General features: G+C 45.5%; 1 protein-coding gene across 2 annotated transcripts in view; it reads left to right on the top strand.

Moving 5' to 3' along the window:
- Window positions 1-11,898, top strand: part of zfpm2a (zinc finger protein, FOG family member 2a) — a 153,480-nt gene extending 141,582 nt beyond the window's left edge. For both annotated transcript variants that reach the window (XM_064948072.1, XM_064948070.1), the window contains 3 exons: window positions 6,674-6,880; window positions 7,550-7,774; window positions 8,311-11,898. In XM_064948072.1, the coding sequence (XP_064804144.1) occupies window positions 6,674-6,880; window positions 7,550-7,774; window positions 8,311-10,862 (2,984 nt within the window). In that variant the 3' untranslated portion in view covers window positions 10,863-11,898. The remainder of the gene's footprint in view (window positions 1-6,673; window positions 6,881-7,549; window positions 7,775-8,310) is intronic.
- The last annotated feature ends 110 nt before the right edge of the window (window positions 11,899-12,008 follow it).

Below are 12,008 nucleotides of genomic sequence, written 5' to 3'. Positions count from 1 at the left end.
CTTTCCAAAAGTGGTCCTCGTTGTGCACCACACTTTAAATGTGTTGGTTAGAACATTTAGCCTAAGTCCAAAAGGGTTTTAGCATTGTTTCATGGAATTGTAATGTTATTACCTAGAAATCAAATATAAAAGTGACACCCATGAGAATCTAAAAGTCCTTTTGAAATGTGTTAGTGTTCGTAGTGTAATGTTCAGAAAAACTATTAAACTATACATTTCTGATCATGTATTATCAGAATTATAGAAAGTGTTTGTGTCATTTTGAGATTGTTATATTCACTACATTTCTTAAATACATTTCACAGCAGTCTCTTATCATATTTGGCTCACATATTTGTCATTTATAATTTTGATATATATAACAATTTACTTTATATTGTTTATATCTCACTGCACCAAATCATTTTTATATTTTTTATATAAACTGTAATCAAAGAAATGTAGCATTTAACATCTTTTCAATTCCCTCATAATTTCTCAGTTCTAATAGACCTATAAAAACTTGGCATATTCATTCACATTTAGATCTCCCTCTCTCTCTCTCTCTCTCTCTCTCTCTCTCTCTCTCTCTCTTCTCTCTCTCTCTCTGTCCCTTTATTTATCTCTCTCTCTCTGCCCCCCCCCCTCTCTCTCTCTCTCTCTCTCTCTCTCTCTCTCTCTCCCTCTCTCTTTCTCTCTCTCTCAGTGATATTACCAGACAAACAGGCACTTGCCAATATCATTTTCACTGTGCAATGAAACAGATTCATGCGTCTCCAGAGATTTGCTAAAGAAATATCATTTAATTATAAAAGGAAGCATCTCATTTCTACACAGTGCAAAATCATCCACTCAATCAGATCATTGCTGGAAACTAGGAATTTTGAAACAGATTTTCTTTGTTCCAGAACTCAGAATGACAATATTGAATATATGTTAACTGAAATAATATGATTCTTCTGAGATGTGTTGTAGTTTAGTGTCTTTGTAGCTGGTATGAATGTGTACCAGTGGGATTCTGTATGACACTCTCCTGGGAACCCAGGTTTAATTTGTGGACTCTGACCCCTGTGCCATTTGCTCAAGGCCATGCATGAGCTTTCAGTGTTGGCTGTCATCTGCAAAACACTTGATGTTAAAATGAGTCTGTACACTGTAGTGTTATATATTTATATATGTATTATTTATTCAACCATGCTCATTTAAACGAGTGGTATTGTCAATAGAATACATTATTTTATGCCTCAAAAAATGTGTATTTGCTGCACAAAATTGACTCCTAGGCTATTAGTATTTTCACAAACGTGATGACTGGTACAACAGATCGATAACCGTCATAATACCTTAGATATGATGAATATCCTCATCATATACATTGTCTCAGAACAACTTGTTTTCACTGTAGAAACAGAGTAAATGAAGGTCATAAGAGTGCTTCCCATTCTATACCTTCTTGAACGTATGGACGGAGTCTGTCAGTCTGACATGCTGCCGTGTTTAGTGTCTATGCATCAACACGATATCATACGTACTGTGGTGGGTACGGAGTTGCATTTTAGCATGAGAAGAGCGCCTTCTAGTGGTGGCCAGAATAACATCATCAGAATGGGAGGCGGAGTGAGCAGAGAATAAGAGGATTCAAATCTATGTTATAATGTTATAGTCCGCTAACTGCAGTTTATTCCACACCACACCCTGTAACAATAGGATTGTTTGACCCATTAGTGACTTTTCATATTCACTCTGCCATGGGAAGTCTCACTCAGCTTTCTCTCAGCCTGTCTGTGCTGCTGTCTGGCTGTTGTCTTAACCTGATGGTTTGACAGTCTGCTGCCATATCACCATCCTGTCTGTTCAGAAACACTCTCAATATTTGCTGTTATTCATGAGAAGAGGAGTTTGTTTAGTTTTTCTGTAGGTATAGGCTGTTGTTAGTATGAAAATTGTCTTCTGTTAGTTCCATATATTAATAATGTAGACATTGCACTGAATATGATTTATGTCTATGGTTTAGTGAACCATACTTGTGTGATTAGTAGCCTTGTGACGGAAACCTGAAGAGTTGCATTAGCTTCCTGAGATAATTTCTAGTCTTTAGCTCAACGGGCTAACACAGTCTAGGTTAATAGAACATTTAAACCACAAACAAGTTAACAAACATGGCAGGCAGGCAGCTACTTGATATTTGTAGGTGCCAGGAGGCTTTCCCTGGTTAGCCGTCCGTTCAACAACAGTCTGGGCTGATTTGGAGACAAGACCAGAGGTCTTTAATTACAAAAAGCACTGAGCCCTCCGGCATTACCACCATCACTTCACGAGAGAGAGAGAGAGAGAGAGAGAGAGAGAGAGAGAGAGAGAGAGAGAGAGAGAGAGAGAGAGAGAGAGAGAGAGAGAGAGAGAGAGAGAGAGAGAGAGAGAGAGAGAGAGAGAGAGAGAGAGAGAGAGAGAGAGAGAGAGAGAGAGGATAAGGGGCCTGAAATAATCAGGCTGTTTGCAAATCACCATCAAGCTCCTGGAAACAGCTCCTCAAGGAGAGAGACCACATGGTTACAGTGTCCTGTCTCAAAAGTGTGCTGCAAATCCATAGCATACAATGTGGTTACTGTATGTTTGCTGAAAGCCACCCTCAGCCCCTTAATGTGCAGTGGGCCTGGCCTGTGTTGAAGACAGATGGGAGAGCTGATGTGCGTTACTATGCATTTTACAGCAAACTATTACAGAGTCGTGCTGTTTACACACAAACATTTGAATACCTGTCTGCAGGCCAGTTTAATTATGCAAACCCTTCTGTTATGTGTGTTGCTTTGTCGTCTCCTCCCAGCTCTCTCACTGCAACAAGGCTGGAGAGATGTGTTTGTGTTTCATTAAGATACGGACAGTGGTGTGGCACAGGCAGGAGCAAATGTATTCCATTCCTCATAACCTCGAGTATCTAATACTGTCTGTTCCTCCCCACCACGGTGGCCCATGTTCACTTTTACACTAGCGTGGCAGGTAGCCTAGTGGTTAGCGCGTTGGGCCAATAATCAAAAGGTTGCTGGTTTGAATCCCCAAGCCAACTAGTTGAAAAATATGCCGATGTTCCCTTGAGCAAGGCACTTAATTCTAATTGCTCTGGATAAGAGTGTCTGCTGAATGTAAATGTATAGCCCTCAATGTCATAATTCATCTCCAATCAGGGACTGATTTAGATCTGGGATATCAGGTAGAACAGAAAACCAGCAGGCTCTGGACCTCATAGGGTAAAATAGGAACACTTCTGCTGTATAGGCTACTTTACTGTACATCCATTGTCATTTAAAGCTGAAGAAATGTAAAATGACCTCTGATGTGTGACTTTGAAATCTCTGGAGTTTGTAGTTGGGGAGGAGGGACGTACAATGCATGTGCCTTATTTCCCCATACGATTCATCCTTTGACGTTTGATTCGTGAAAGTACTTACACACGATGCACCCCCTCCCTCTCATCATTTTGTTTCTTGAATTCTGTCATATGTTCATCTTCAACTACATGTTCAAATACGGCATTCATCAAAGGGGAAGAGAAGGAATGGGCATTAGGCCAGCTGAGCCTCAGTCACCGGCCCAATGTAGAGCTGGTGAATATTATATTGAGAGGGAGGAGAGAGAGAGAGAGAGAGAGAGAGAGAGAGAGAGAGAGAGAGAGAGAGAGAGAGAGAGAGAGAGAGAGAGAGAGAGAGAAAGAGAGAGAGAAAGGCAGAGAGAGAGAGGGAGAGAGAGAGAGGGGCAGAGAGAGAGGGGAGAGAGAGAGAGAGAGGGGCAGAGAGAGAGAGGGAGAGAGAGAGAGAGAGAGGGGGGCAGAGAGAGAGAGAGAGAGAGGGGGGGGAGAGGGAGAGAGAGAGAGAGAGAGGGGGGGGGAGGGAGAGAGAGGGAGGGGGAATGGAGAAAGCAAAGCAGTGTTTTTAATTATCTGGACTAGGTACAGGATGCGGTTTTTTGATTGTTTTAATGAAGCAGCTGGCCTATTGTGTCTCCTTAATTCCTCTATTGTTTTTAGAATATGTCATAGTTCTTTATTCTTTTATCAGGTGCTCTGCAGGAGGATTCAGCACAATAGCGTTCATTCCAACTGCATTGGCCGCTGCACAAAGCCAGGCAGGCAGCTCATTGCAGAGAGCTATAGCTCGCTAACAGGCAAAACAGTGCAAATCACACAAGCTGCTACTTTTTAGCCTTTTCCCCAGTTTTACTTGTGGGCTGTGCACTTTCAAAATTGGCAAAAGTGGCCAGTATGATACAGATAAACTTTCATGAACTATTCACAAAATGATTTGCCTTTGCTGCCCCTCTCTCTGTACAGTAAGAGGTGTTTCCCAATCCTTGTCATATGAACCCAAAGGGATGCACATTTGTGTGTGACAGTGCTGGCCGAGAACAAATCATTTGGTTCTCCATCTCCAGCAACACCTCAATGGATCTCCAGTGGATCTCCTGGGCTTCCATCTATGTGTATTTCCCAAATGCCACCCTATTTCCCATTTAGAGCACAACTTGCGTCCACGGCCCATAGCTCTGGTCAAAATAGTGTGCTAATTTGGGAATAGGGTGACATTTGGGACTAAGCCTCCACCTGAGTTTGGTGGTTGAAGTCTCCTCTGAGGCAGGAATGATTCTGTCTGAGTCACTATTCTGTGTTTTAGAACACCACCCCAGCATTCTCACAGATGACAGATGGGTGTCTGTGGTGTGGCTGGCTGAAGGAGTCACATTGCTGTGCATATTTCATAGGTGAATTGCATTGTAGGTTAGTACTAACAGTCATTAGCAATTAGCAGTGGAAGGCTTGCAGTAATTCAGAGCATCTTTAACTGAAATTGTTTTCAAAGACAGTGAAAATGTAGAAAATGTCAGTCGTGAGTTCAGTATCAGGGTGTTTTTCTCCCTTCTCTTTGTTAACCGAGAACCTGAGAAGTGGAATCTCTACCAATTTAAACTTTTGATGGTGAGTAGTGACGATCTGCCCCCCACCTGCCCCCATTGTGGCTGCTCGCTAGCAGTTAGTATCTACCTTGATGGTAACTCTGTCTGACGGTAGTGGAGTTTTGTTACTTTAATTAGGAGATAAAAATTCAAAGGGCCTCTCCAGGCTGTGTGTGGTGAGAGAGAATCAAAACCAGCGCTCAAGTGGAGGGACCTGAAGTGTGTCTCTCATCACGGGAGATTGGCCAGCAGATAGGCACTGTTCTTTAAAGGAGCCAGTGCTGCCTGCTGCCTGCCACTCACACGGATACACACACACACACACACACACACACACACACACACACACACACACACACACACACACACACACACACACACACACACACACACACACACACACACACACACACACACACACACACACACACACACACACACACACACACACACACAGAGGTTTCCTTGCACACAGAAATGGGACTTTAAAATATGGCATATTTTACTACGTCTTGCTCCCACTCCTCCTCATTTCTATAATAGTGTTTAATTTCAGTGCTGTTTGACATAAATGTAATGAAAAGGTTGGGAAATGTGTTCATGAGAGTAGCGAGGTTATGACCAGCGTCAGGTGGGAGGTGGAATGCCGTGGAAGGTGTACCTGAGAGGAGTGATACATCCTCAGATTGGTGTGGAAGTTAGGCTTCATAACAATCATTCCATCATGTCATTTCATAGTAACTACAGCAGTTACTCTTCAGTTTTCCTCCCTGGGTTGGGGGAGCCTCACTTGAAAACCTCAACCCTGTCTACACTGACCTTTAAAACGAGTGATTTCTACGTTTTATGTAAACATTTGTAATCAGTGTCTCTCCAAAGTGTGGAGGATGGAACTATGAGTGGGGTGCAGTTAGTCTTCTGTTCTACCCTTCATACCTCTCTTCTGCAACGCCCCTTATTTCCACAACAGCTGGACTCAAATCACAGGTCCTCTCTCATCCTGACGCTGCTCTGTCGGAGTGTTTGCACATCTTTGAAAGCTAACAGAGTGCCCTAATTAATTGTCCAGCTTTTCTCTGAAACAATGTCCTAATTCTGCCATTTAGCGTGAGCGTATCATCGTTTGTTGTTATCGCCCCAGACAGATTTTTGTAAATAGTCATATTAAAACTTTAATCTCTTCAAAGGAAAATGAAGTGCAGCTGAAAAGCCTGTCATGTGCAGGAGATAAATATTATCTAAGTTAAAAACCTTCCTCTACCCCTTCCTCCCCTTCCGCTCTCTCATCCTAACTTAATGAATATGTTCAGAAGATTTCACTGGAATGTTTAATCCCTAAACACAAACATCTGATCTTGTGTAGAGGATCTGTTTGAGGTTATGCTATATTACTGAAGTATACAGTATAGCTCCAATGCAAAGACCTACTATAATTTACCCCACTGAGTATGACATTTCTTACTGATACTTTAACCAAAGTATGACATTGTGATTTCACACTTTAGTCATTATATAGTCATTATTATTAAGTCCTTATAACATGTCCCTCTGGATGGAATTCCATACCCTCTGAACTCCAGAGTTTGGAGTCACCTATAGGGTGAAACATCAATAATAATAATATAATACTGTCCCCAGTGGGAATTGAACCCATCAACTAAGCTACACAGGCTAACACTACCATGCTCTACCAACAGAGTCACACAGGATAAAAACAACATTCTTCAGCATCTTCCTCTTCTGTCTGTTCCAGGTGGCCAGCTGTGGTGTACCACCACTAAGAACATCATGGGGGGCGAGGAGCTAGTGGCGTTCGCCGTGGACTTTGACTCCCGTCTACAGGCCATCAACCACATGTCTCTGAGCGAGGGGATGTACCCGGCTAGACTGCTGGACACTATCCAGCTCCTGCCTCAGCAGGCCGCCATGGCCTCCATTCTGCCCACCGCCATCGTCAACAGTGAGTTACAATACACTCCATGGCTAGTCTGTACTGTAGTCTCACCTAGGGCTGTGTTTGAAATGGACTCTATTCCCTATGTAGTCCACTACTTTAGGCCAAAACTTTATGTAGTGCACTATAGGAAAGAGGGTGCAGACTCTGGACAAAGGTATTGCACTATATAGGGAATAGGGTGCCGTTTTGGACATAGCCCTAAATGTCTGTCTGTCCATCCGTCTATGGGCTGTAGATTAACCCAGATGAGTCTGTGTTAAGAGCGGTTGAGATAGGAGCTGTCGACCTTCTGTTTGGGTTCACATAAACACAGGCGAGCCTCCCACTAACCTGTTAATTGCAAAATACAAGCTTCATGCAAATAGTGCATTTGTTTACTTAATAAGGGCTATCTGGGTTCAGCTCGACAGGGAGGCTGCTCTGCTGCAGGCAGATGGTCCAGTGTTTCAGTTGCCCTTGAGAAAGGGCATCAACCTAGTGGTATCGACACAGTCCTATCACAGGCTTGGGTATTACAGGGTTTTCTCCTGGCTTTCAAATCAGAGCTATAAAGAGAAAGAAATGTGTGTGTGTGTTGTACGTGCATACGTGTGCATGTTGTTGTGTGCGCACGAATCGTACACTGACGTTCTACCCTGACGTTGTACCCTGTGTTTTACCCTCTCTCTCCAGAGGACATCTTCCCATGTAAGGCGTGTGGGATCTGGTACCGCAGCGAGAGGAACCTGCAGGCCCACCTGATGTACTACTGCAGTGGCAGGCAGAGGGAGCCAGAGAGCCAAGGGGAGGAGAACGACAACGGACCCCACCAGACACCCAGCATCTGCCCCTTCCCACAGTGCAACAAGAGCTTCACCAGCGCCAGGGCCCTGGAAATGCACCTGAGCACGCACAGCGGTGAGTAGAGATGTCCTGCTAGTACTATTAGTATAGTATTTCAGCTTCTACTGTAGTAATACTTGTACAGTACTGTAAAGTAGATGAAATGTAGATTTATTTCAGCTTTCATTTAGTTGTAAGTATCTCACCATTGAGTGATGTTGACATGATATGTGCTTATCATTAAAGGTAATCCAATGTATTATTTAATTACGTTGCGTAGTACAGAACAGTATACCTTTAATATTTGTCAGTCATTTTAGTATTCGGTTTTGTAACGAAAAGTATTGCTTGACATCAAGACACTGTCAGTTTCACATTAGTCAGGTAAAATAATTGGAAAAGTGAACTACTGCTCTTAGCAACATAAATATACACATCCCCCTGTCAGCTTAAGCAGTTGACAGTTCAGCTTTCAGCCCAACCAAAAATCAGGAGGGTTGGGAGTAAGCTTGGCATAATGCATCAGGTTTTGATCGTAGCCGTAGTTAACGTTAAGGCAGAGTGGGAAGGCGACGAAGAATCTCAACAGTGTCCTTTTATCTCCCTAACAGGTGTCAAAATGGAAGAGACGCTCCCCCCTGGCACCAGCTTGAAATGCACAATCTGTAACTACACAGCGGATTCTCTTATTACGTTCCAACATCACATCCTCTCTCACCTGTCACAGGCCGCCTTCAGATGCAATCACTGCCATATCAGCTTTCAGAACCACAGGGAACTCTTGCAGCATCAGGACTTACACAGCCACCATGGCCACGGTGTTGGTAGCAAACTTCACAGGGAGAGCGACAGCGAGCACTCCCCCAGGGGGGCGGAGGAAGCCCTGCAGCAGGCGGCGGCCCGCGTCGAGCTGGCCAACCGGAAGGAAGCCCTCCAGAGTCCCAAAGGATCCCTCAGCAAGGACGCCACCATCGACAGTGAGCTGGAGAAGGCTGAGAAAAAGCCCATGCTGTCAGGGTTGAAGGGGGACGGTGGCCATCCGGGCAGTAAGGCCAGCTTCTCCTACACCCGGATCAAGTCTGAGCCCTCCAGCCCCCGCTTGGCCTCCTCTCCTGTTCAGCATAACATGGGCCCCACCTACCCCATGGGGCCCTTCCTGTCCCAGTTCGCTTTCTCCCAGGACATTTCTGTCGTCCCGCAGGCTTCTGAGATTCTGGCTAAAATGTCAGAGCTGGTGCACCGGAGGCTACGCCATGGAGGGAACACGGTCTACCCTCCGGTGATCTACAGCCCCCTCATCCCCAAAGGGGCCACGTGTTTCGAATGCAATATCACCTTCAACAACCTGGAAAACTACCTGGTCCACAAAAAGCACTACTGTAACAGTCGTTGGCAGCACATGACCAAGTCGCCTGACTTCTCCAGCATCTCAGACAAGGCCGTGAGCCCCAACAGCGGCCACAGCTCAGTCAGTATGCTCGCCGGATGCCACCCGTCTGAGGTCACCGACAGCCACCTGATGCAGTCGGCCTGTTTGTCAGTCAACTCTCAGAGTGTTCTGGACATGATCAATGCAGGCGGGGCAGTGAAAGGCCCAGGCCCAGAGAAGGAGCTCCCGGGGCAGGTGAAGAAGGTCTCCACCACCCCGACCGGCGTAGAGGAGAGGCCGAACGGGAAGCAGCAGGCGGTGGAGGGGAAGAGCCCTACCAACACGCCTCTGGTGGAGACTGACGTCAACGACCCCAACCAGACTTCCTGTGCGGCCTGCAATATCACCTTTAGCCGCCACGAGACCTACATGGTCCACAAGCAGTACTATTGTGCTACGCGTCACGACCCCCCCATGAAACGCATGTCCGCCAACAAGGTTCCCTCCATGCAGAGGACCATGAGGACCCGCAAGCGTAGGAAGATGTACGAGATGTGTCTCCCAGACCAGGACCCGAGAGGACCCTCCATTGGGCAGCCAGGGTTCCTGGGGGTCCCTCCTATGGCGAACCCCTGTACCTCCCAGGAGGCGGTGGAGAGCCTGGCTGACCGCTTTCACCCTCGCTGTGACGTCTTCCCAGGGATGGTCCCCAAACACCTGGAGGCTTCCCTCACCGTCACCAAGTCTATCATGGCCCCCAACAGTAATGCCACTATGGACCAGCAGGAGCTGGACGCACCCATCGATCTCAGCAAAAAGTGCTCGCCGATCCCCAATGACAAGACATCGTCCAACTCCCCCAAAAGACTGTTAGACTATCACGAATGTACAGTGTGCAAGATCAGTTTTAACAAAGTGGAGAACTACCTTGCGCATAAACAGAACTTTTGCCCTGTGACAACAGCCACAGCCTCCCAGCAGCACGGTGGTGAGACCATGTTCCCAGACGTGGTGAAGAGTGAAGGCAGTAATCCTGATGACGCCTACGATAAGAGCCCATGTGAGAAGAACGGCAACGATAAAATGATTGTGCAGAATGGGGGTGGAATGTTCCCCCCTCACATGGGCCCAGTGCCGGGTCTCAAGCCCTTCAGCGAGGCTCAGCTCATCCCGACTAAAGACGAGAACATGTTTCTGCCCCACTGCCTTTATCCCGGTGCAATAAAGAAGATGAAAGGTGCCGAGCAAATATCGCCCTACTTCGGGATAAAGCCGACCGATTACGTGGCCGGCGGGCTGGTCATGCAGGGCGAGAGAGAGGTGAGCAGCGAGCAGGAGCAGAGCACTAATGGAGGGGGACCAGAGACGGGGAGAGAGCAGCCTGCTGCCAACGGCTGCCCGCTCCCCAGCAAAGAGCCACTGCCCCTGCTGCCCAAAAACAGGGGCATGGTGATAGTCAACGGCGGTCACAAGCCAGAGGAGCGCTCGGGATCGGGGCCCGTCCCACCCAACCAGGATAACCAATCCCACAATCCCCAGCAGCAAGACGGCCACCCCTCACCCACGTGGGGCGCGGAGAACCCGTCCGACTCCAACGAGAATGTGTCGCCCGCGTCCAAGTCTCCTACCGAGGAGACGGTGCCCACGGTGACAAAGGGTGTGAATGGGTCGTCCCAGGCTCCGGGCAGCGGGAAGTACTGCCGCCTCTGTGACATCCAATTCAACAACCTATCAAACTTTATTACCCATAAGAAGTTTTACTGTTCGTCACATGCTGCGGAGCATGTGAAATGAACTAGTTCCTGTTTAGTTTCCTGTCCCTTCCCACTCTCCTTTTTTTCTGTTTGGGTACACTGTCGTGTCTGGAATAATGCATCACTCACGCAGTTCTAAACACTGCTTGTGGACAATCAAGAGAGGCTTCTTCTTTCATCATTTTAACACTTCATTGCAAATCATTGGTTAAAAAAGAAAAAAAAAAAAATGAATCCAGAGTAATATTGGTGCCACTTTCACATTTATTTATTTTACAATCAGTATTAATAGTAGTGATCTTAATTTAAAATTCAAATGAAATTTATATCAGAGTTGTTTGTAATGTTATTGTATAGTCATTCTTGTGTAGCACACATATTGTTTACACTGTAATGTAGGCTCAATGAAACGATAGAATACAAATGAGATGCATTTTAGACACAAAATAGCTACTGAAGCACTTGTCTATTCTTATTTGCTGTAACAGTTTTTGTATATGCCTAAATGTCATTTGCAGCTTTGCTATTCATGACTCGGATTCTTGGCCTTAACCCTTTGGTGGGATAGCCAGGTACAACCCAGCTGCATCTTCTGTTTTGGCATACACTTGGCTTAGCGTACGTATGTGGCTGTGTCCCTGTCTCTTTTCTTCAACTCGGACGTGGATGTTTTCAGGAGGTTGGCAACATTCTTGTACAGTACTCATATTTCTGTTTGCTGAACTACACTTTGGTCTCCCTTTCTAGAATTTGCTGTCGATGCAATACTTTGTAAATGAGGGAACATTACTGAAAGCAGTATTATGAGGGGGACTGCATATATTTGAGGGGGAAAAAAATTGTACAAGAATTACATTTATTGCTGTTGATGATGGACAAGCTGGGTTGCGAAGTTGGTTGACGGGGGATACTGATGTAAAATAATCATTCCATTGTCCTAATTATGGGAGAAAAAAAGTTTCTTAAAAAAAACGTTGTTGCTATGCATGTATATGGATGGAATAAAGTTCCAGAACTGTTGGAAATAATTTTTATTTTGATGTGGTGTCATAATTAAACTTAAATCCTCAGGATAATCCATTGATGTTTGGTCTTTTCTTTCAAAGCTACAACACAGTATCAGTGTAGTGGATGTGTACATTAGATATAAGGGACAGAGTGCTCTTTTCAATCCACATCACAGAAA

Source organism: Oncorhynchus masou, chromosome 30 (genome assembly GCF_036934945.1).
Source record: "Oncorhynchus masou masou isolate Uvic2021 chromosome 30, UVic_Omas_1.1, whole genome shotgun sequence".
Classification (NCBI taxonomy): domain Eukaryota; kingdom Metazoa; phylum Chordata; class Actinopteri; order Salmoniformes; family Salmonidae; genus Oncorhynchus; species Oncorhynchus masou.
Note: the sequence above shows the minus strand (reverse complement) of the source record. Positions and strands in the feature narration are given on the sequence as shown.